This window comes from Vanellus vanellus, assembly GCF_965231255.1.
Source record: "Vanellus vanellus genome assembly, chromosome: 3".
NCBI lineage: Eukaryota > Metazoa > Chordata > Aves > Charadriiformes > Charadriidae > Vanellus > Vanellus vanellus.
The window spans coordinates 114,214,316-114,238,420 of NC_138907.1; the positions used below are offsets into that span (position 1 = coordinate 114,214,316).

At 46.7% G+C, this 24,105-nt stretch overlaps 1 protein-coding gene across 1 annotated transcript; it reads left to right on the forward strand.

Annotated features, from left to right (window-relative positions):
- Nucleotides 1-4,881: 4,881 nt before the first annotated feature.
- On the forward strand, nucleotides 4,882-23,438 carry TRIB2 (tribbles pseudokinase 2). The gene is made up of 3 exons (XM_082481620.1): nucleotides 4,882-5,236; nucleotides 9,282-9,574; nucleotides 22,803-23,438. Exons 1-3 carry the CDS (start codon nucleotides 4,967-4,969, stop codon nucleotides 23,269-23,271), a joined length of 1,032 nt encoding a protein of 343 aa, XP_082337746.1. The 5' UTR covers nucleotides 4,882-4,966; the 3' UTR covers nucleotides 23,272-23,438.
- Nucleotides 23,439-24,105: the final 667 nt, after the last annotated feature.

Sequence of the window (24,105 nt, forward strand, 5' to 3'; positions counted from 1 at the left end):
AATTGAAAGTCAGAGCTACAGAAAAGATATTTTTCTTTGCACAAGGTTAGATTTATAACGCACTTTTCACTTAATGTTTTTTTCTTAGTCCCTGACACAGAAAACTCCAATTTCTACATCTATTGTTGCTGTTTACCTGAAGATAAACCTTGGATGCAGAAAAGGGGAGAGCTTGGTGCATACTTTCCATAGGATGAAAATGGAAGGCCTCCTCCATAGACTCTCCTGGGACACTGAAGAATAAGAAAAGGGAAAATAAGGTTCCAGGGAAACCACCCCCCCAGCTGCATTTCCCACACGAAGAGCCATTCCAGAGAGGGAACTCAGCACTATAGTAATGGACGTGGTCATCAAAGAAGTAGATAATTGCAGAGTGTGTTTAAAAGATAAAGAAACTTCTAATGGGATTGTGTCCCTTGGTGACAGTTTCCAGACGAGGTAGATCAGCACAATGAAGCCCAGAGATGAAAAGTCAGTCAGTGAACAGTCCTAAAAGGAATCCTCCCCAGCTCACTTGGGGGAGAGAAGGCAACCTTCGTTCTGACATGTATCAGTAGCTTCAGAAAGGTCATGGGGAGATCATGACAGTTTTGTCGTATGCCATTCTGCTGGCTACTTCTTTGGTACCGCTGATTCAGTAACTGGTTTATGTTACATATTCGGAACATTTCTCTCATTCAATTGAATGGGAAAATGTAATGAAACAATATTTGCCACTACCAAAACAGTTTATTTCAAACAAGAATCTCCAAGTACCATGAACATGACATTTAGGTTTGGACCAGACAACAGCATCACTTTAGCCCAGACATTCTCGCCAGTGCGTTTCAAGTCAAACATCTCTTTCTCTTTTGGTTAATGCCTCCTACATAAGCAGCACAGCTATGCAAGACAGGCAGCAGTTAGACAAAACTTCACTGCTGACTTGGTCTTCAGACTTTGATCTGACTTTTAGGACCTGATTCTCTTACACATCTCACATGCTGTATGCTGGCCTTGCTCTACAATTTCAGCTGACTGACATAGACTTAGACCGATAAAAACAGGCACAGGATTGTGTACGCCTATTGTCTCTATGAGGCATATAAAGATTTGCTCATTCAGAGCTTATTCCTTTAATATTGGACCAAAATGGCAATATTTTCATCGACATATCTGAGAGCAGAAGCAATGTTTACAAAGTGTTAGGTTTGGGGAAAGATGCCATAGAAAAGGAAAGTAAAATTACTAAAATATACTGGAAGAGCAAAATTTATCCCATGGATAGATGTGTCATCCCATGGATTGAACTCTGTCATTGCCACTACATGTATCCTTTTATGCCTCTTAGGGTAGAATTAAATCCAGAAACCAAAATTCATAACCTTTTCCTTCCAAACTTGAGTATTTATGGCAAGTGTATCCCATTCCACCCTGAATCGCTTCTTCAGATTCTATTAAAAATCAGGAGTTTCCAACTAGAGGCTTAGAATGAGCTAGATTTTTCACCCCTTTCTCCTTTCACTCCTTTTTTTCGTTGGGCTTGGAGGCTCTGGGTCACCTCTCCAGGGTTGACTGTGGCTCCAGCTGATGCTGGGTAACTAAGAAAGTTAAACAGAAAACATTGGTCTGGAGAACAAAGGTTGATGCAAGACCTTAGGTCTCTCATGCTTTGTCATAGTCAGAAGGAGTATGCAGGGGGAGAGGAAAGGAGAAATTGTGTAAAAAGCCATCTACTAAGAAAAGAATGTTTGATTTGGATCACAGGATGTGAGACTGGAGAATGTATTGCATAACTTTATGGCTTGTCCTTATTTGCAATGATTCAGTATCCGGCACTGCTCATCCCATTTCTAAAAATGGTATTGAAAAGTTACCGAATATTCAGAGGTGATGGGAATAACTGAGGAATGGAAGTAAAACACCTTTTCATTTTACAGCAGATAGCAAAGACCGGATCTGCAGGTCATCCTACAGGTTGTTGCAGATCACTGGTTCTGTGTCCTTCCTTACCACCTAAGTTACATTCACCGGGTGAAATCCCTTCCATTGCCAGGGGCTCATCTTCTCCATCCCAAACTTGAGATCATGACAATCCTTTCTCCGTGGTATTTATCTTCTAACTGCATAACATGGGATGTACAGCTCCTAGCGCGGAGAACAAGAGGTGAAGCAGGTGCAGCACTGTGGATGGACTTCTCACCACAGCCATTTCTGAAGACTCCCCTGTCAAGACTAGCCCCTGATGGAAGAATCCCTACAGCTTCTTCAGAGCCCTGTTCAGGGATATTTCTCTCTACCCCAAAGCAGGCACCTCCAGGACAGCCTTCCCTGTCTGGGTTATTTCATTACGAGCACGCTCATTTCTATTTCTCCCTACCCCTTGAAAACAAGCATCATCCAAACCCACAAGTCGTCACCCCAAAACAATGCTTTTCCCACTTCTGGCCCTCCTTTGTGCCCATGTGGGAAAAGGGGAGCCAAGCCACAGCCAGCCCCTGGGCATCGCCCTGCAGAGGCTTCAGCTCCGGGGCTGAGCCCTGCTCACCCTGTCTGTCCTCTGTTACTGTTGGTTTATGTTGCTTTGGGGTTTGTTTGGGGGGGTGGTTAATTTTTTGGTTGTGGGGGGTTTTTTTGGTTTTGTTTTTTTTTTTTTTTTTTTTTTATGGGGGGGTGTCGTTGTTTTAAATGGATTCACAACCAACACCCGGTCAAAATCTAGGGGGCAAACGTCAGACTCGTTAGGAGTTCAAGGAGCTGCTCATCAAAATTTAATATACATCCAAATTCCTGTTATTTAAACAATAAAAGGGGAGCGGGTGAAAAAAAAAAAACCAAACCAACCCTGGCAGACCGCAGTGATGTTGGGCGGGGACAGACCGACCTCATTCATGGCTTTCTCTGTGCAGGACGAAAGGGCTTACGTTTTCCCTCTGCTCCCCCCCCCCCCCCCCGCATCGTTTAATTTTGGGATGGATTGAGGCAAGCCTGGAGTCGGGACAACTCCTCCCACCCGACTGCACCGGGAAGCAACCGCTTTTGCTCCCGTAAGTACGCGGAGACCCACGCTGCCCGGAAAAAAAAAAAAAAATAATAAAAAAATCAGAGAAAACCAAAAAGACCGATTTCTTCATTGAGAAAAAAAGCGCCCGCCCGCCTTGAGCCCCGGCGCCAGCGCATGTAATAACGCACCCGGCATCCGCGCCCGGACACTTCTTTTAAGGGCGGTTATTCCCTCCTTATTATTATTATTATTATTTATTAATTTGCTGTTATATTAAAATGAATTAGTTAACATCTCACCCCCAACCGCAAGGGCAATCCCCCGACCGGCAGGACTCGCTGAGGCAGCGGGGAAGGAGGCAGGGGAGGGGGGAGCCGCGGCCAGCATCATACTGGTGCGCACTGGTGCGCACTGGTGCGCGGGGCCCCGGCTGGCGCAGGCTGCCCCCGGAGACACCCCCCCCACACACACACCCCCGCCGCCTTCTCCCCCGGCACAGCTCGGCAGGGCTGCGGAAGGACATCTCACCTTGTTTACCCCGCGACCGGCTGGCGGCGGGGGATGGCGGGGGGGCAGGCGGGGCGGGGCGGGGCGGGCGGGCGGCCGGGGCGGGGCGCGGCGCGGTGGGCGGCGGGGCCGGGCCGAGCCGGGCCGGGCCGGGGCGGGCGGCGGCGGCGGCGGCGGGGCAGTCAGCCTGCGCGCTGGGCACCGTGCGGGCGTGCGGCGGCCGGCAGCGAGGCACGGAGGCAGCCAGCGTCCCCGCCACGTAAGTAGCTATTAATAACGCCCGGGGGGAAGACGGTGCCTTGGCTGAAAGGGGATCGGCGCGGCCATCCCTTTCCTCCCCCTTGTCCTAACCCCCCCTCCCCCCCCCCAAAAAAAAAAAGGGAAAAGAAAAAAACCAAACCACCAAATCAAAAAAAACCCCACTCAAACAAAATCTGCTCCCTGCAATTTTTATTTTTATTTTTTAAACGATAGCCAATTTATTCCCTACCCCCGGCCTTTCGCTTATTGCCCCTCCAGTAAGAAGTCAGCCCCCTTTCTCCCCCGTGCTGCTTTTTTTTTTGTTTTTCTTTTCTTTGTGCCTCAAGTACATTAAACCGCCGCGAAGGCGGCGACACCCCGAACGAAAACCCCGCGGTGCGGTGCGGTGCGGTGTGTGTGGAGGAGGGGGGGGAACGCGAACGTGTTCCTCTGCTTTTCCTCGCCCGTGGTTGCACTTTTTGTTCTTGTCGAGGCGGCCGCCGCAAACGGCAGCACTTTCCCTCTCGCCCGGCGCGGAGCGCTGCGCGCTGCCCCGCGTTCCGCGTTCCCCGGCGCGGCCGCCGCCGCCGCCGCCGCCCCCCACCCGCCGGGCCGGCTCCGCCGAGCCTCCCGCCGCGCCGAGCGCTCTTTTGTCGGCCCGGCCGACAAGTTAAATGCTCCCTCGCTATTTCGCGGGGCATTTTCGGAGCGCCGCGGGCGCCAGCGGCGAGGCTCACACGCCATCTACAGCCCGGCCGCGGCAGCGCGGCTCTGCCTCCCCGTAGGGGAGAGACAGAGAGAGAGAGAGAAAGGACGGTCCCCGCTGCGCGCAGCGCGTTACCTAACCTTTTGTTTGCGCCCGCGCTGCGCGCCCTGCGGGAGCGGCGGCCGCCGAGGCCCGGCCGCGCCGCTCCGCGCCCTGCGCAGCCGCCGCCCCCCCCTCCCCCTCCCCATCCCATCCCATCTCACGGGGCTCCGCTGCCCCGCCGCCGCGCTGTTTCCGCGCCGCTCCGCTCCGCGGCCGGCCGCCAGCGGGAACAAAGGGCGGCGGGCTGAGCGCTCTCTCCCTGTGCCCAGGACGCGGCGCTGAGGCTGGTCGCCCGCCGCCGCGCTCCCGCCCCCCCGCTTCCCCCCCCCCCCCCCCGCCACACAAAGGCAGCCGCAGCTGGACGGGCGAGGGACCGCGCTCCACGCCAGGGCTCCGGTGCATCGTCTCGGCTGGTCTTCTCCATACTCATGAACATACAAAGGTCAACCCCTATCACGATAGCACGATATGGGAGACCGCGGAATAAAACCCAGGATTTCGAGGAGCTCTCGTCCATACGGTCCATCGAGCCAAGCCAGAGTTTTAGCCCGAATCTAGGCTCGCCGAGCCCGCCGGAGACCCCGAACTTGTCGCATTGCGTTTCTTGCATCGGGAAATACTTATTGTTGGAGCCTCTCGAGGGAGACCACGTTTTCCGAGCCGTACATCTGCACAGTGGCGAGGAGCTGGTTTGCAAGGTAATCCCTCTCCTCCTTGTTCTCCCCCTGGGCTAGCCTGCTGTCGCCTCTCGGCTTCCCGTGGCTCGCAGGAGGGCCGAGCGCGGTCGTGGAGCTCAATTATTAAACAGCGGAGAAACAAAAGGCAGGGAGACGGGATTAAAGGCGCATCCTGTAACTTTTCCCTCTCTCCAGACAATGGCCACGTTATAGCGGTGGCCCGCAGCCAGTTCTGCCTCTTACCCGGGGGATATTGTTCTGGAAAGAGCCGTCCTTTAAGTAGGTCTTAACGTGAGTTCAGCTCAGGAGAAAGCCTCATCTTCCCCACTCTCACTTTTCAAAATGGAGTAGGGAATCCCCAGCTAATTTTAAGGTGTTGGGACCTGCCGGCTCCCTCGAATTTTCCTGTCCCTTGTTTTGTGAGTTGGGGTACAGGAGGGGATGGAGAAGAGGGAGGCGTGTGGGGGGAGAGATTGCCATCAGCTTTGTCTTAAAAGTGATTTAAAAAAAAAAAAAAAATCCACGCGGCGTTAATCAGCCTGAGCTCCCTCACCGGGGATGTTGTTTGCAAACAGCATCCTCCCCCATTGCACAACTGAGCAGGAATAAGACCTGCACACCTACGGTTTTTAGAAGAGCAGACAAAATAGCTATCCCACTTAGTAGCCTGCCTGCCTGCCTTTCCCTGCCTCCTCCCAGTTTGCTCCTGCTGTTCAAAGGTGAGCTGTGGGAAAAAGAAACCCACATGCTTGCGCGGCTGTGGAGGGATGTTTTTTTTTTCTCTTTTCGGGCTGAGGGAATATTTTCCTTTGTTCCTAAATTGTGATTCTCATTGTCTGTGGTGACCCGGACTTAGCCCAGCGAACCGAGGCAATACCCAGGAGTAGTTTTTATAACTACGTAGCAAAATGCAACCTTGCAACGCGTGCTGCAGTGTTTGTATTGTTCCCGAAATATGGAATCGTGCCACTTGGCTGTCTTGGGCAAATTTCTAGTGTCGAACTAACTGCAGAAAGGAAAAGTAGGCATATATAGCTTATTTGTATTCCAGGGATTAATGATAGTATTGCTGACTGTTTCATACTTTCTCATACTTGATTCATGAGAAGTTACGGACTAGGCTGTAGCAGAGAAGAGAAAATAATTGCTCCTGTTTGCTATTTGTCAAGATTGGAGTTCAGAGGATGATTTAAATATGCTTACTGATGGAGTTATAAAACCTGACGTTAAGGCAACCTAGGACTTTGTGTGATTATTTAGGGGGGGGGAAAAGGGCCCGTGACTTTGCAAAGGACTGCTGTTGCATGGTGAACTGAATGCTTTGTTACTGAACTGAAAGAGCACATGAGAATTTCTAGAATGAAAGCCCTGCTCGGTGCAGTAGTACAGTGCTGCACTCTAGGACGTTGGCATCTTTTCATGGAATAAACAGATCCCACAAAGCTGCTGCTCTGCGTGAAATTACAGGTGAACTTGCATGGCAAGCGGTGAAGCGGGGGCTATGCGCTTCTTTGTTTCCTGTTTGGTTTGCAGGATTAAGGCACTGTTTTGATAACAGTACGAACAGCGTAACTGCAGCTCACAAAGACTGGACTTTATTTATATTTTCCCCCTTCCCTTTAAGCTGTATGTTTTTTGAGCTGATCCTGACATTTGAATAGTATGGGTTTTTCCATATGCACTACTTCTAGCTGTGCTCCAAAAATACCATCTTAGCCTGAATTGCTACTTTGTGAATACGCAGTTGTCAGTCCTGAACGCGTCTTAATTTAATGTGTGCTTTAAAATGCCTGCAGTATCGTGACTACTATTTGTCAAGTAGCCTTCCGGCTAAGAGACCTGCTATCTGGTATCTTATTGAAGATGCTCTTAGAGATTGCTTGCAGAAACATTGGTTTGGGTAACAGACACATACTGATGATTCTCAAGATTCATTTGGCTGCACCCACTGACTGTACAGATGCCGTTATTTGCTTCAAGGCTCTGTGGCATCCAAACAATGGTAACTTCTCACTTCCAATTCCCAGCAAGAACTAAATCAAACTGCAGCTTATTGGACATTTGCTGAATTGAGGCCAGGGATCTTAAAAGCTGGGATACAAAGAAGCCCTTTATAAAAGGTATTCTTGGCTGTAGCAGTATGATAGCGCTTCCCATCTCCCCCCTTTCAAACGTAGTCCTGGTACATATCCAGACCTACTTATTTAACATAGTCTGAGAACCGCAAAACGTGCCTAATTTATATCAGGATAATCTGGTTAGGAGAGAATTCTGGAAAGGCTTTTTTTTCACATGAGGGTTTGAGCTACACGAATGTTCCTGCTTAAATTTTATTTTGTCGCAGCCGCTTTGTCGAAGGGCCATTCACTTACAATGTAGTAGTTACGAGTTTTCAGATCCAAACGTCAATGAATTCTCCTCTGGCATGAATTACACACCGGGGATTTTAGTAACACCCCCCTTCCCCCCCCCCTCCCCCCAGCCTCTGGTTCTGCTTCCCTGGCGCCCCGTGTCACCGGAATGCCTCAGTGCTAATCTACCCCCTGTAAAATGTGTCGGATCTGTTTGGCAGTCTGCCTTTAAGGTTGTTTGTGCCTGTGCCGGAGTATAGCAGCACAGGTACGGGGTGGGGAGAAAGGGGTTTGTGACGAGGGGATGCCCCAGTTTCTTGGGGTTTGGGTTCTTTTCTGCGGAAGGAGTTTGTTAGGATTGTGCTCTGAAGCATTAAATGAGTCAGGTTTTGAAGCCTCAGGTAAATTTTTATTGAACCGTATCTCTCGCGCTCAGTTCTGAAAGCTTTTAAAGCTTCAGAGAAAGCAGGGAGATTTGCTTCTTGGAGAGGATACAAATACCCGCTGTTGGAATACGAATACTAGAACACAAAAAGAAGAAATACCATTGCAGTTTAAACCAGTTGGTTTAGAGACCTATACCAGTTCTTCATTTTTATGTTCAGTTAGAATGGCACACAGCTACCTTAAATTCTTTTTACCCAAGTAACAAACCACCCCCAGAGTAAGTTACATATTAATAGAATTTTTATGTTGGTGGAAATGCTAGTCCCTTGCTTTGTAGTACCTCTGGAGCAGGTATGATTAAAAATAAAAATCGTTCCTCTCAATACTTTGCTCATATTCTGCTTTAGCACGCTGGCTTCTGTTATTCTCAATGAAGTCTTTCTTCTTCTTGTAATGTGGGCATTTCTCAATTGACTCAAATACTGATTCATTCGTCATCACTAGATTATAGTAACTTTTTATATTTGGGTTTCCCAGCAGCCTTTTTAATTCTTACAGCTCATTCATAAGATCAGCGATAACATACTTACTAGTAAAGGGACACTTTGCTTTTAATGGAGCACTTGATTGAAATGCAGAGAGTTCAGGGGGGTTTTGTCTTTGCCTTTTGAAGGATGTTTGTCTGCACTCCAACAGGCAGGGCTATTTCCCCGCTTGTCCTTCTGATCTTATAAACAGCCATTGTCAAACTGAGACTTTGAAAGTGAAAGTGACTTTGCTGTTTGTCAGAGATGAAAGGCAGGCAGGAAGTAAATATGACTAGTGCTAGCTGATATTTTAAATCTGAAAATCCTTAAACCTTTCATGGGTTAATAAAATCACGAGAGAGGGGCACGTGGAGCAGGGTGCATTTAATGTGACGGCTTCTCCCAGTACAAAGCTATTGGCCATATTCTCTATGAGTTTGTTTGGGTGGAAAACAGAAGATAAACACGTTTCCTTCTGAGTGCAGCCCTTATACGTCGCTAGTCTTCGCAGCTTAATTCGGATTACATTCTAAATGTGATCGGCTATTAGCTAATGAAACGATCCTCGCTACGAGACTGGCCTTTCCTGTCAAGGTTGCGTGTATCTTCTCTGTGGGGCTGGAGAGTCTGTTTTGTCTTGTCCTCGGTGCTGTGAGCTTGTGACATCCTGTTTACATCAGCGCAGCTTCAGCAGCAGCATAAATTGTACTTAGAGATGGTTCTGTGAACGGAATTAGATGTACCGTAACTCCCCCGTCCTTCGTGTCGCTAACCCTGGCTTTACTGTCATTGTTCCTGCAGGTGTTTGATATTGGCTGCTACCAGGAGTTATTAGCACCATGTTTTTGTCTGCCTGCGCATAAAAATATCAACCAAATTACTGAAATAATTCTTGGGGAGACAAAAGCGTATGTGTTCTTTGAAAGGAGCTATGGGGACATGCATTCGTTTGTTCGTACCTGCAAGAAGCTTAAAGAAGAGGAGGCAGCCAAACTCTTCTATCAAATAGCTTCCGCTGTTGCACACTGCCATGATGGTGGACTGGTACTGCGAGATCTCAAGCTGCGAAAGTTTATTTTCAAGGACGAGGAAAGGTAAGAGTCTCCCTTACTTTTTACAGGTGGGGGCGCCTGAGGTCGGATACTCAGAGTTACGGGGTGCTGTGCCCTTCGTTGTCACCGTACCGTTCGTTTGTGGTACGCAAGGTGTTACGCTTTCTTTGCTTTCCTCTGCAACCTGATCATGGGATGGATGTGCCGTTTTGCCTTCTGGCTTAGGCTTTGGAGTAAAGTAAGTATAGAGTGTCCTTTGCATCTGTGCCTGGCCTCTGCGTCTCAACCCAGAGGAGCACCCTCATTTCTGAGGAGGGGACATCTCCTGGAGGAAGGCTCTGCATAGATGACTGGTGTAAGAGCTTCGCTGTCATAAATGCTGCTTGGGTTCCAAGAGGAAAGGAGCAAAAGATCCAGTCTGTTAAAGAGGGTTGGGGACTGCAATGGCTCCTTCCGGTGTTGAGGCATGAAGAGGACAACCAGCCACGTGGTTATTGCTGACATAGGTTGGAGGGAAGGGCCATCAGTGCTTTGAAGGACTGCTTTGGGGGACAGCTTCTCGCTTCCCCTGCTGGAAGGGTCTGGAGGCTGCTTCTGAGAGTGTTGTGCGGTCACTAATCATGCTGAGACTAAAACCGCCTCGCTGTGTGGGTGCCCGTTTTCAGTATCAGAGCCGTTGTGGTACTTGGGGAACTACCTTTTTTTTTTTTCTTTTTTTTTTTTTCTTTTTTTTTTGATATCTCCGCCCTGCACACCCTCCTCTCTCAATAATGGGGTAGTAAATTATTTGGGGAAGGAGTATGGGAATACAGGGGAAGAAATAATGCTGGGTGCTGTAGGTATATTTTTGGAGTGCTATTTCTGATGCTGACCCATAGCAATACTGTTTGTACCTGTGGAAACTTCGTATCTCTTTCCCTGTGGTTACCAGTTTTCATTGTGTTACATCATGTATTCGCTCCCAACTTCCACATAAAGTACCAGAGTAACGACCGCTGTCGGATTAATGTCAGGCTTTCACAGAGGGATTAAATTGGAAGATGACCATTACGAAAACCATGAAACTAAATGGGGGCAGAGCCTGCCTTTGTGCTTCTTCATGTCCTGGTAGGGGATGGGGAGGTATTTTTCCCTTTTAGTGAAATCCTATAAACTGTTTGAAAGCTTGTTCAAACTGTTGCAGAGTGAAATAGATGTTCTGGAGAGCTTTGTTAAAAATATCCAGTGCATATCAATCCCATTTGGGGCTATTTGGGGAAGTTATAAGCAACAGCCGAGGCACGTAAGTTTTCTACAGGCTCTGTAAGTCCATGATCTGAGAACTAGAAAGAAACTAATACACAATTGAGTCATGAAAAAGAAGTTCATGGCCTTAAAATAAAGATTATAACCATCTATCCTGTGCAAATTTTCTCTACTTAAATTTTATCACAAGCTGAGTTTTGCACAATAAACTTCTTCTTTTAATCTCTTTACAAACTGAAAAATAAAAGACATGTTTTCATTTCTCAATTCAGGCAATTCTCTGCAAAGTGAATAGCTATTCTCTATTTTTCCACTACAGCCCCGATATATACGATTACCCTTTCCTCCTCTTCAAATAAAAAGGCCTAAAATGAAACTAGCTTCATGTCCATTCAGAGAGAAATGCAAAGCGGATAGATGTAAACCGCACTTTCACAACTTTTACTCTGAGTTTAATAATTAAAAACCATTATAGCACCTTTGATGCAGATAAGAAGGACACGCGTACAAAATGGTTGAGGGAGGGATTGTTTTCTGTTGTAGCTGATAACGTCCTAATGTTAGAATGAATTTTTTTTTTCTTTTTTTTTTTTTTTTTTTCCCCTGGAGGGATATGTGTAAACTTGTGGTTTTGTATGAAGGAGGGGACTTGGAGAAGCCCTAAGGCTCAGCCTCGCTCTCTGCTCTGGGCGAAGGCCGCGTGAGCTCAGAGCAGTGCGGTGGGCGCCGGCGCGGTGAATACTTTTGAACTCCTACCCTGCCGCTTACTAGGAACTGAATGTAACACGAGGCACGGGGCCAAATCCTTTAGCCACCCAAGAAGAGTGGTGCGTACTAGAATAGCAGTGTTTGCTTTTATGAGTGTTTTTAACGTAACTGTAGTCTGCAAAATGGCACAGTTGCGCCCTTTTGAACAGCGTCTTCTAATTATACAATAATTCACTTTAAAGGTCAAATGCGACTTGCTGGTGATTTTTAAGATAATCATAATGCGGTTTTCTTCTGGATGTAATGTCGATTTGTAAATAAACAGAGATGACATAGCCTGAGAGAGAAATACACCCAAACAGCGACTGTCTTTTTTCACATGCTCCGATCATCAGACTGTAATCAGTCACCACTTTCAATCTGCTGCTATATTTAGGCTGAAAAATCTTTCTGGTCCTTCTGGGTTCACGGCGGTGTTTGTGCGTTGCTTGCACCCTTCCGAGCTCGCCTTTCCCTGAGGTTACCCCTGTGCAGAGCCTTTCCGAAGCTGCCGGCGGCGCCCAGTGCCTGGGAGACGGGTGCTGCACAACCTGTTGCTCTTTGATACCCGTAATGAACCGAGGAGGCAAAAAAAAAAAAAAAAAAGAGGTGAAAATGATGGTTTGAGAAACGCGCGTGAACTCCGCTGCTGCGTGTCGCCTGTTCTTCAGTGGAGCTCTTTCTCAGTAGTTCTTTTCCTATTTCTTCAAGTCTGTTTTTCTGCAGTTCACCTTTAGTACCTACTGCTTGGAAACTTTCTCTTCTTAAAGACTCTCACAGCTTTTATTTTGGTAGAAGGAAAGATGGGAAATCCAGCACGCAGGCAACACATGAATGGAAAACTCGCCGCTTTTTTTTTTTTTTAGGGAGATGCTTGTCTGCTCTTAGCTGAGAGCTGCCGGACTGGAGGAGCCAGAGAGAATGTGAAGGATATATGGAAGCAGTTCCGTTCCTTTAAAAAAGAAAATCAATTAAAGCGTGTCTTAGTACATACTCCTTCCATTGATCCTAATGATAGGAAGTTCAATCTGAAATCAGAGCTCCTGGAGTTTTGTGGACTGGTACATAGTTGCATTGCAACTCTTTCCACCTCATTCCCATTATCTAAATTACAGCTGGAATTTGCAAAGATTCAGGCTTCTGATCTAGCAGCATCATGAGTGCTGTTTGCTCCTCCTGATGGCCCCGCTAAGAATGCATGTTATTTGGATGTTGCAAATTGCAGTGCCTTGTGGTGTCTGTAATGAGCCGGGAAGTAGAAAGGTGGAAAAAAGTGATGTTGGAAGCCCGTAGCGGCGAGCATTTTGTAGGGGTCCTAATTTTACTAGTCACGTTCCCCTGATGTGCTAAATCAAAGGTAGACTATGATGGCACATTAGGTCTTACTACTGCACGTGTGTAAGTACATCAGCACTTAAAATGAAATCCAAAATGCCACGCTGTGGAAACAAACAAAACTAATTGCCCTGTGTTTCAGGGTACTCCATCTATAGCTTCTTTTAATCCCGAACTGCAGAAATTTTGAAGATATGGAAAATTGCATTCCATGAAAATGATGTGTGCCGTTGCCAAGCACCTTGGATCTTCTATGGTGGTTTTTTTGTTTTGTATAAAAGAAGGCTGGGGGGTTGTGTTTTTGGGGGGAGGTGTGTGTGTGGTTCCATTTGTAAACTAGAGGTGAAATAGCCAGTTTTGCAGTCTTGAAATTTCAGTTAAGCTCCTTAAACCGGCAGCTGGTCTTGATGAAGCAGGACTTCTAAGACATTACAGCATGGCTGGAAATGTTTTGTAAGACTGGGTTAGCAAGCAGCAGCACATCCATTAAATGAGGGCAGTGACTTTCACAGCACCGAAAATATGGACAACAGCACTGACTTGCCGTGCTGGGTCTCACCGGACTTTCTAAAGTAACTATAAGATTCTTCAATATTTTAAAAATTGGGTCCTTAACACTTCTAAATAAAACTTGAATCCAAACCGGTAGAGATGAGCTAAGGTAAAACACATGGGTTTGCATATTTTCTGCTTCCGTGCATGTTGGTCGCTTTTTCTTGTCCTGGATACTAAGTCAGGTCAATGTTGGTGTTTGTGGGGCTCTTGCTTTTAATTAGTTTTGCGGTGTCCATGTGGTGGTATTTACAGTTTTCCTTGTACAGCCAGTCCTTGTAGTCGGCCCTTGGGCAGAGTGACTGTGCCCTTCTCCTAGCTGGTGTCCCGTAATGATGTTGCAGAATGGGTAGAGCGGTTTGGGTTGTGCTAAGAATAGCGCTCTACACTGTATATTGCCAATAAAGCAGTTCATCAGTCTGAGATATAGCAGATGCTTTGAGAAGGATCCACCTCAAAGATCTCAGAGTTAAATCAAGCATTTCTGTGTTGGTTGTTCCAATGGTTTTCTTAACACGAGAACGTTTCTGCTGTCAGGGAATTCCTAATTTCTTTAGTGCGTTTTTAAGCCTTTAATTATATTAAAATATTAGCTGTCGTAATATTTGAAGCTTAAAGACCTTGTGCATTCATCATACTTGTTGAAGGGAAAATTAAAATAATTTTGGTATTTAGATATTGTAATTTTCCTGTATTCTTCAAGTAAATATGAGAAATGGTAGGCAGGTGGGATTCAATAAAAATAAACAGATTTTGACACTTTTTGCTCTGTGCCGGGGAATGCAGCCAGTACAATACAGTAATTTAGAAAGCCTGTGTTAGCATAGCATATTTGTTTGGTGTTCTTAGATTATTTTTTTTTTCTTTTTTCCCTCTAGAATTTCTCAGCTTTGAGTGGATGATGCTTTAAGGTGACCTAGTTATGCTGTTTGCAATCCTAGGGATACAAACATGATCCCACGAAAAAATACAGAATCCATATACCGATTTTTTCCAAGTAGACCTTTCATTTTCTTATAGTTAGTAGTAAGTTTTTCCCCCAGCGTTAGTCCAGTTATAATGCGGTAAAATGCTTTTTCCCTGTGGTGTTTTACTTACCATTCATTCAGTAGAGGACAGGTAAGTTAGTGCTTTCCCTAAGTCCTAGAAAGAAAGTCTTAAAGTGAAAGAAAATGAAACAAAACAGGAGTGCTCTTTAAACACCAGAAGATTTAGAAATAAAACCAGTCTTCATCTGTTTTGTTGTTTAAGCACTTCACGTTACCCTGAATGGGGCCACAGGACCAGAGAATCATAGGTCAGATTTCAACCCAGATATTATTGTTCTTTTGCGTCTTCCTAGAATATGGGGAGGAAGGCGAATTTCTTCACAGGCAGCAAATCTCTGCTGTCAGACTTCGGATAGAGGATGAAGCAGTTGCACAACTGTTTTCTGCAGAGGGGTTTGTGCTCCCTTTTGCCTTCATGTGGTTTAGTTACCAAGCCTCTGTTTTGTCCCGGCGTTCCTGGGAGGAACGCACTTTGGATTTGTTGGGTATGCAGTATGCTGCCCAGTGGGGCGCAGGAAGCTATCTGCAGATGTCGAACATCACGCCAGCCCTGTGAAGTGCTTAAATCTCCCAAGGGCATACATAGTCATAGAGGTTAAGTGCTGTGCCTAAGGTCATAAATGAAAGGAAAACCTAGGGAAAAATTGGTTGCCAGCTGGTCCTGGAATGAGGATAGGAGCTCCAATGGACCTTGAGTCAGGTCAAGGCCCTTCAGTGAGACCATGAGTGGTGAGAGGCTTTGCTGTAGCACCCAACTCTGGTTTTGCCCTTGGACTGCACTATATTTAGGTATTTGGCTCCTAGCTGGACATGTATCTTTTCTTCTTCACTCTTCCTTCAGTCTTGCCCATTTGCAGCTTCATGCACTTGTTCTGCTGACGGGTGGTGTGGAGGTCTGCTTGGGAGCCCGTCTTTATGCTGGGCTGGACTGCTGCAGGTTGTCCCCATGTCCTGTCTGGCCTACCCAGCCACGCTGCCTGACTTTGAGAGGTGCTGCTGGCTGAATGCTGTGTTATATATTGGCCGCAATGCTGATGCGGTTGGCTTGGTTGGGTGCCCATCACAAGATGCCCATCATGGGATTGATCTCTATGATGACAGGTGCTTTGCAGTCACTAGAAGTAGATGGCTCTTGAGACCTCTTGCATTAAAAGTTCAACAGCTGGTTGTTTTGAAGACTTGAAAAGCTCCATCATTGACTCCGTGTTGACTTTGAGCCGACACTGAGGACATCTGCGCTGGGGACGAGGAGAAGAGGCAGGGAGCCCAGCTAGTAGCAGTTGCAGTGGACTGTCATGGTGAAATTCTTCTGCTGCCTTTTCTTCCAATTGTCCTTATTATCACACTGTGAGATGATTTCAGGCTTGGGAGGGAGAGGAAAGGCGGAGATTGTAAAGAGGAGCCAACCTGAGGCGTATTTAGTCTTAAGCACCTGCTTTTTGGTAGATGTATATTGCTTGGAGACAAGTTTTACAGCCATCTAAGCAAAAGGTTTCCAGCTGGGTTGTGAAATCATGGGCCTGCTTTGTCTTAGAGGTGCTGAACACCCACTGCAGGCTCAGAAAGTGTAGGGCTTTTTTCACAATGTGCAGTTACGTTAACAAAACACAGTTTTGGTCTCCTTTCCCTGTGGAGCTTCACCATGCAGTGTATGAAAAGACCTAGAAGAGATGGTGAACACAGCATACAGTTGACAGCGGAGCCTTTTAAAACTCTGATCTCCAATGTGATCTAAGAAGATAAAAGCGAGGTGAAGTAGGTGCCGTGGGCCAGATGCTTATCTAATAATGAGCTCCTCGAAGTATTGCAACCCAGCCCCTCCGTGGAAGGGTCTGCATTGGGTTTCAAAGGCTGCACCCCAACACGCACATCACTCCCAACCTACCTACATTTTGGGGAACTAAATATATTGCATACAGGACAGGCTGTTCCCAGCCAGTCCTATTTGAGTGTTGTAAAGCTGAGGTCTTTGAGGCCTCAGCCCTTCCTGGAGGTGTGCAAGGAGGTGGTCTCAGAGCGTTTATTTTTTCAAGTGGAAGTCTGTAGAAAGAAATCAGCTTCAAGCAAGTTAAAAGCCCTGATTTGCCGGGTCCTGCCTGGCAGCGCGGGGGTGCAGAGCGGGGCTGAGTGGGCTGGTCGCATCCCTCCGGAGGAAGGGTGGGGGATATGTACTTTTTAGAGGCTTCCTCATTCTGCGGAAGTACCAGTGAAGGAATCTTCCCTTAGGAACAAGGTTCATTCTGTGAACCTGTACTGCCTGCAAGTCCCAGTTGTCTTTCGAAACATATCCTTGAGCCTGTTTCATTATGCAAGAGACTGTTTGTCTGACAGCCTTTGTGCAGGTTTTGGTTTGGGTTTTCCACCCCCCCCCCCCCCCCCCCCGAAGTTGCGTAGGATGTTGTGTGGTGAACTCCTGGACTGTGCGCTGTTACGCACTGGAAGGGATCTTGCGGTAAAAGGAGCAGGATTTAAATTGATGGCATAACATTTCCCCTCTGATCCTGTGTGCCTTGCCGCCCCCGGAGGAGATCGGGTAGTTCTGAGTTCAGAACGTGTCTCTGCACCGAGCTGCAAATCATCTGCGCGGGGTTTCGTTAGCCGCCTTCCCCATCGCGCTGTCTCCGTGACGGCAGCCAGCTTCTGCATTATTTAGGAGAGATTCCCTTAGTTAAAAAAAATCAATTAGCAGAAGATAACTGTTTCCAGTGTTGAGCTTCCCTTTTATTTATTTTTTTTCCCCTCCTTGTGACTCTAATGGCCTGATTGCATTCATGCTCGTCTCGTCTTTATGATGGGGTGCTACCAACGGACCTTGATTAAATGACCTGTAAATTATTGGCCACATAGGAGCAATCCCTGATCTACCGGGCAGTTGATGGCTTGAGTGCCTCTACCTAGGGAGAGGCTTTGCTGGCCTCAGTTGGAGTGATGTTGAAATATGAGGTAGCATCGCGTGGGTGCCTTCATTTCTCGTGTGTAGGCTAATTTAGGCGGGAAGATTGTGAGGCACCTCTTCCCTTCAGAAGTTGCCATTTTATATTTACCTGCAGTCATGTTAATAAAATGGCAATTCAGACGGCCACGATGGTTGTTTTCCGATCTCTGGGGGCATGTGGCTGCTTTATAGAATCTGTAAATCTGGATCATCTGATTTTGACCCAGCCTGAATAGCAAGTGGTTGGTGTACCTGGAGTGTCTGAAGCAGGACGGCTCCTCCTGTCTTCTCCCAAAGCAGCTGATCAGGCTGTCATCCGGGGGATGATGCCGGACTGAAATTGTGGGTCTGGTCTGCAGTTAGTGTTCCCCAAATGGTAACAGTGGCTGAGCTGTGTTTCAGCTGTTATTTCCCATACAGACGGCCTCGGGGGCAGACTAGAAGCAACAGCTTTCATTGACTCAGGCATGGACTCCTTTACTGGACTGTTGATTCACTGCAGTGGAGATATTTTCCTCTGAAACACTCAGACTTTCAGTCAGTATTTCTGCTTTAAATGTTCCAATTTTTTTTTTTTTTTTTTTTTTTTTTCTCTCCTGCCTTATGAGCTTAGAGCCCTCTGAATAATTCCACCGATTTTGGTATGGAAATTGTGTTTGCTTTTGGAGAGTGAGTGTGAATGCTGGGTTCTTACAGCCCTGGCTTCGGTGTCAAAAGGCAGGGTAGTCGTTTGCCAGGAGCCCCGAAGCTCTGCGGGGAGGAATTAATACGAATCACTGGAAAAAAAAGTGTAGGACGTGCAACAAAACCGTCTGCCAGAGATGGGTACTAACTCAGGAGGTTGCATTGAAGAATCTTCTGGAAGACGTTTAATTGATTAGGTTTTGTTACATTACTGAAGAGCAAAGTCTGAATGCAGTCAAGTAATGAATGGCATATTGATAAGAAATTCAGAGTGGTATTGTTTTTCATGGGTTTCCCTGACGGTTTCTATGGGGACAAAGACGCATTTCCCGTCTGAGTGCTGCTGCTGCCCTCTGATTGCACTTCTGTGGTTTCATTCACCAGTAATGGGAAAGCATTCATAGGCAGAATAGCTTCCCCTTTTTAAATAGCCATGATTCAGGGTTGTTTTTTTTTTTTTTTTTTAATGCATTAGACTAATGCAGTGTTTTATCAATGATCTGATAGATGCATAATGCTCTTTTTCCAAGTCCTTATTCAGGGTCTGCATTAAAACTTGAAATTATGTACTGTAATTACGTAAGCCTTGACAAAAGTCTTTGTTGCCCTACAGTACGTCTACAAAGTGATTCTCATCCGGCTTTGGCAGTAGCTTACATTTGAACTTTGGGGATTAATTTTGTTGCAACCATTTGAATAGTCAAACTCGAATGCTGATGCTTTTGGAAAACTTTTTTTTTTCTCCTGTGGGGGTCCTTCAGTTGACTTATGCGAGTTAATTATTTAGGGAATGAAAGGTTTTTAGAATGTGACTTCTTTTTTTTTAAAAAAAAAAGATAATTATTTTTGTTTGGCCTTTTTCTGCTCTGTAACAGGAGGCGCTTCAAAGCTGATTGTGATTCCACATCTCAGTGTTTGGTTTTGAGTCAGTCCCTTGCCTGCCAAGTGTCGAATTTGGGGTTGTCCGGTTACTCTGCAATCGGACGCGCTCCCCACCCCTTGCCGTGGAGGTTCTTTATTCTCAGAAACTACTTGCAGTTTTGAGGGTCTGTTTGTTGTTGTTGGCTTTTATTCTTTTTCCTGGATATTTCATTTCAGTGCTTCCTTTGAGAGAGAGTGCGTGGGGGAGAGAGACGTGTCTTCTCATCCACGGTGTCTCTGCATTTCTGTGTATTTCGACTCCCCTCTTTCCTGTTCCCCCCCTGCAAAAAAAAAAAAAAAGGCAAAAAAAAAAAAAAAAAGCTCTCTGGCTTTTGCAGAAAACAGAGCTCTTTTAGGCAATGCTTGAAATGTGGAGACAGGGAAGGCCAGCCAGAGCCTGAAGCTGCTTCTTGCAGAGACGGGGTGCTGTGCGCTGGGAAATAGCAGCTCCTGAGCCGGGCTGCTCCTTTTTGATTGCCTGAAAAAAACATGAAATGACTGTAAAAAAGGGAGGGAGACTCGCCGTTTACACCCGCGTGTTGCCCGCTTGTAGCCTGATTACAGACTGTGTTCTGTCTGCGAGGCTGAGGTGTGTAAACTCACCCGTCGCTGGTGCAAACGGGCTGGAGTGGGTGTCCCCAGCCCCGGCGCTGGGTGAGGATGGAAAACCCGCCTCGTCACCTTCTGCAAAGACACCCGCCCGGCCTTACAAAGGGAAATGGGGACATGTGAGCTGCTTCTGCTGGTAATTGGGAAGGGGGGGAAGTCAGTCGCACTGAGGCTGTGTACCTGGCACTACGTGCCCCAGAGATGCGGCTCCCGCCGTCCGCGGGGGAAGCGTGGACCTACGCGGAGTGGGGCGTCCAGTGCCCTACCAGCACCGCCTGGTTGCGGAGCGGCCATTTCACCGCCCCTACCTTATACGTGAGGGTGTTGCCGGTGGGAGGGCTTGGGGGGCTGGCGAGGAGGGAGGAGGGCTGAAGGCTGCGTTTTTTGGTTGATTTGGGACCTTTTGTTTCCTCAAAGCCTGTCAGCTCAGCAGGATGAAAAACCTGGTTGGAGAGCGTTTGCTTCATTTGGCCACAGCTTAGGGAGGAGCAGGCAGATAAGGGCCAGCTGTTGTTCCATTTGCTTGCTCAAACAAAACCCGCCGTAGCATGCGCGGAGGGCCGCGGGCTGCAGCACCTTGCCATAAAAGCGAAGCCGGGATACGGCTTCTCTGTGCCGCTTCTGTTTTATTATCAGGAAAAGATTTCTCCTGTTGGAGAAAGACACGAGGGTTTTTCGACGCACCTTTCTGGTTTTGCAGAAAACGAGAGATTAGGGAATCCCAGTAATTTTCTGTAATATAAAAGCTTCTCGGCGAACTGTTCCTCTAAATTCTGTGGCAACTCGCAGAGGTGTAAAATAGGATGGGAGAGTAAACAGCATTTCGCCGTGCTGTTGACACTGGGATGGCAGGAGAGTGTGTATGTGTGTGTGTGTGTGTGGGGGGTGAATTCCCTGCTGTAAGTTGTGCATAAATAGCACGCTCTGCCCCGCTCCCCGTGCGTGCGTGTGTGTTCCGCTCCTGTTAGCAGGAGCGAGGCCGTGCTTTCCTGTCTGGCAGTTCAGTGCCTTAACGTGCGTTTGCGTGGCTGGCCTCACCGTTTTATTGCTACATGTAATTTTCTGTGGAAAAACTGAGGTGGGCAATGCAAATGGAACCTCAACTCGTGTCCCTGCCTTCCCTTTCATTTCCTCCTCTCTGTTCTCTGCCCTCCTCGGCGTCTTTTCTTTCTCTGGGCATTTCTCCTCTCTGCTCTTCCTGGGCTGTGCAGGTGCGGGAACGTGTCCAAGCTGAGCGTCGTGAAAGGATTCTTCTCTCCTCAGCCTCCGGTTTCGGACCCTCTGAGCTGCGTATGGAGGGAAATTGCTGTGGTCTTGATAACTGTAGTTAAGTTTCTCCTTGCAGCCAGCTTCCTGCGTGAAGTATGGCTGCTGTAAAGTATTGTTTGGCTGCTAATGAGGGGGTTGTCCGTGCCCAGGAGAAGTGCCGTTGGGCTGGCAATGGGTAATTAATCAGGAAGCAGGTGTGTTGCGCAAACCCCATCAGCATCCCTGCTGGAGGAGAAAACACTGGCCTGTTTGAGGAGAGAAGGAGGTGCCTTGACACCCTGGGTTTGGGAGCCAGGTATTCTCCGTTCTGTGTTTATGACTTCCTGAATCGGGGAACCGTGCCAAAGGGGCTTTCACCTCTGCTAGTAAACGTCTGTAGCTGTTGAAAAGGTCCAAGTGTCATTATGAGAGTTTATGGCACGGTTGCCTCTGGAGTACTCCACGGAGTAAAATGCTCCTCTGTTGGTTCAAAGAAGATAGTGCTGAGCTGCCCTGCAACCCAGGCTAAGCCAAAGCTGGCCCAGCTGTCTTTTGCAACTCAAGCCCGAGCAATGTCGTCTTCAGTAAACATTTAGGAAACAGGGCTCTCCTTGTCCGTTTTAATGCCTGTTAAATGATGTGCTTCAGTCAAGAGATGCGAGTTCTGCTTTCTGGGGTGAAGTTCAGTCCCTGCCTGTGGATGTCTGTGGTATGGGAACACGGCCATGACACAGGGCTACGAGTGATCATATGGACCGGTGAGGTTGAGGGATGAGGACAGTAACACCCGAAGTTGAGTTATGATCCCAAGTTGTTGAAAGGAAAACCTGCGCTGCTGCTGGGTCGCTCTTCCATCCAGATGCACTGGGCAAGTCCTGTTGGGTTGCACTGATTCTGCTTTCAAAGCCAACCATTGCTGGCAAACAGTCCAAAGCGTAATTGGTAATCCTTTTGGATGCCCTTAACAGGGAGAGATTTTTAAATATAGCTACAGATGCTAGCAGTGAGAATTAAAAGGAAAGAAAAGTTATGTTCATCTAGTGCTGTGACAAGCAAGTTTGGCTTTTTTTTTTTTTTTCCCGCTCCTGTGTGATACCCATAAGGGAAGAAAATTCTCTTGCAGAAATAATTACTGCAGCACAATGACAAGTTCACAGTGCTTTGCAGGTGGAAGGAGTTTGCAATCTAGATAAGGCATCCCTGTCACCTCTCTGCAGGCTCTTTGCTAGCCTCTCCATTCATTCCAACATGAGGAGCTCCTCTGGTTCGGCTGGGTAGATAAGCTTGCCGTTAATCTTGGCATTCAGCTCACCTGCTCTCCCTTTGCCCAAAGGTCTATTTAGGAAGACTGAAATCTGTTAAACTTGCTCTTCCTTAATGCTGGGACAAAGAAAAATCTTGGTTGGTCAAAGGGATTGGTCAGGGTCAGAGGGGCGATTCTGTTCCTGTTGAACCCTGCAGAATTACAGGTGCAGGTAACTGCTTGCAAGGGTGAAGGTGTCAAAATAACCTTGTCTAGTTAGGACTAGACTTACATTCGGACATGAGTCTTACACAGGTACGTTAGAGTGCAGCCGACAGAAATCATCTTGAGGCTTCTGTCTCTGTTTGGAAATCACGTCTACGTAAAATTTACCAAGAGCATGAATATGGCAATTACTTTCATCTTTTTAAGACCTTACTAATGAGTTTACTGGACATTACTGTGTTTGAAACCTTGTGTGTGCGGCAGTATTCCCTGTAAGTCTCAATATTTCTAAACAGTATAGAGGAGACAGTATCAACTATCTGTAGCAAGTGCTGTGAGTGGGATTTTAAACTGATGTGCTTCTGTGGTTGTTGAATTTTGTATAGTATTACTGCTGTAACCATGTAATTGTAACAGCCCAGAATTTGTGTTTTGATGTTTGCTTACCTTGATGGTTTTGGGTTTTTTTGCCTGCAGGACTAGAGTGAAATTGGAAAGCCTAGAAGACGCCTATATTTTAAGAGGAAATGATGACTCTCTCTCTGATAAGCATGGATGCCCAGCCTATGTGAGTCCAGAGATCTTGAACACAAATGGCAGCTACTCTGGCAAAGCAGCGGACGTATGGAGTCTAGGTGTCATGCTTTATACCATGCTAGTTGGACGCTATCCTTTCCATGACATTGAGCCTAGTTCCCTCTTCAGCAAGATCCGTCGTGGGCAGTTTAACATTCCAGAAACTCTATCCCCCAAGGCAAAATGCCTCATACGTAGCATACTGCGTCGGGAGCCATCGGAAAGGCTGACTTCACAGGAAATTCTGGACCATCCGTGGTTTTCTACAGATTTTAATGTATCGAATTCAGGATATGGTGCTAAGGAAGTATCAGATCAGCTGGTGCCTGACGTCAACATGGAAGAAGACTTGGACCCATTCTTTAACTGAGCACAAAGACTGGTGTTCAGAAGGTACACAACCTGGAGATGGACACATGAAGGAGCCCTTCCTGACCGTGTTAAATCACATCCCGCATCAGCCTAGCTTGGTAGCAAAAGACACTCAGAGGTCCTCGGATTGAGAAGGAACCTCCACAAGGAGCTAATATAACAAATGTAGCATGGGGACAGATTGGGGGGGGCGGGGGGAGCTTGCTATCAGGTTAGATTGATTTGGAGGAGAAAAGGCAGCATGGAGCAATTGTAGCTTCTCACCTTTTTGGAGCCAAGGAGACTGCACATGCCAATTCCGGTGCAGCTGTATCACTCCTATTTCTGTTCCATTCAAAATAGTGGTAACTCACGACAAATAGAAACTTTTTTGCCTCAGCTCACATCTTGGCATCGCACTGTTAGATATTTAACTTCAGCCATTATTCAGGGAAAGTACAATTGGCTAACATGTTTTTTTTAATCGGATGTCTAATAATTAATGGGATTAATTTAAGAAAAAAATTAGGTGCACAAAGACGGACATGAAAAGTGGGTGCTAAAAACAAACAAAAAATTTCAGTTCATGTCTCTTGATAGCTATTTTCAACTCATTTCTTCTAAATAAACTACTTAATATTCTTGTCAGGAAATGACATTTTAATGCTTTGTTCCCTTAAGGGGAAGTAACTGTCATTTAACAAGCTGTTCTGTTTTGTGTCAAATGGTTTGTTGCAGGAAGCTATTATAACTCAAACTTCCAGATGCATTACTGCTATAATAGGGGAAAAAAAAGAAGAAAACTATATAATTTTTTTTTTGAAGATATGAGATACTGGCTTCCATATCTGCC

Excerpts from the sequence above, each read along its gene's own strand:
- TRIB2 (XM_082481620.1), top strand. The coding sequence starts at position 4,967 with ATGAACATACAAAGGTCAACCCCTATCACGATAGCACGATATGGGAGA. Across the intron at positions 5,237-9,281 it reads GCGAGGAGCTGGTTTGCAAG|GTGTTTGATATTGGCTGCTA; the intron begins GTAATCCCTCTC and ends TTGTTCCTGCAG. Across the intron at positions 9,575-22,802 it reads ATTTTCAAGGACGAGGAAAG|GACTAGAGTGAAATTGGAAA; the intron begins GTAAGAGTCTCC and ends TTTTGCCTGCAG.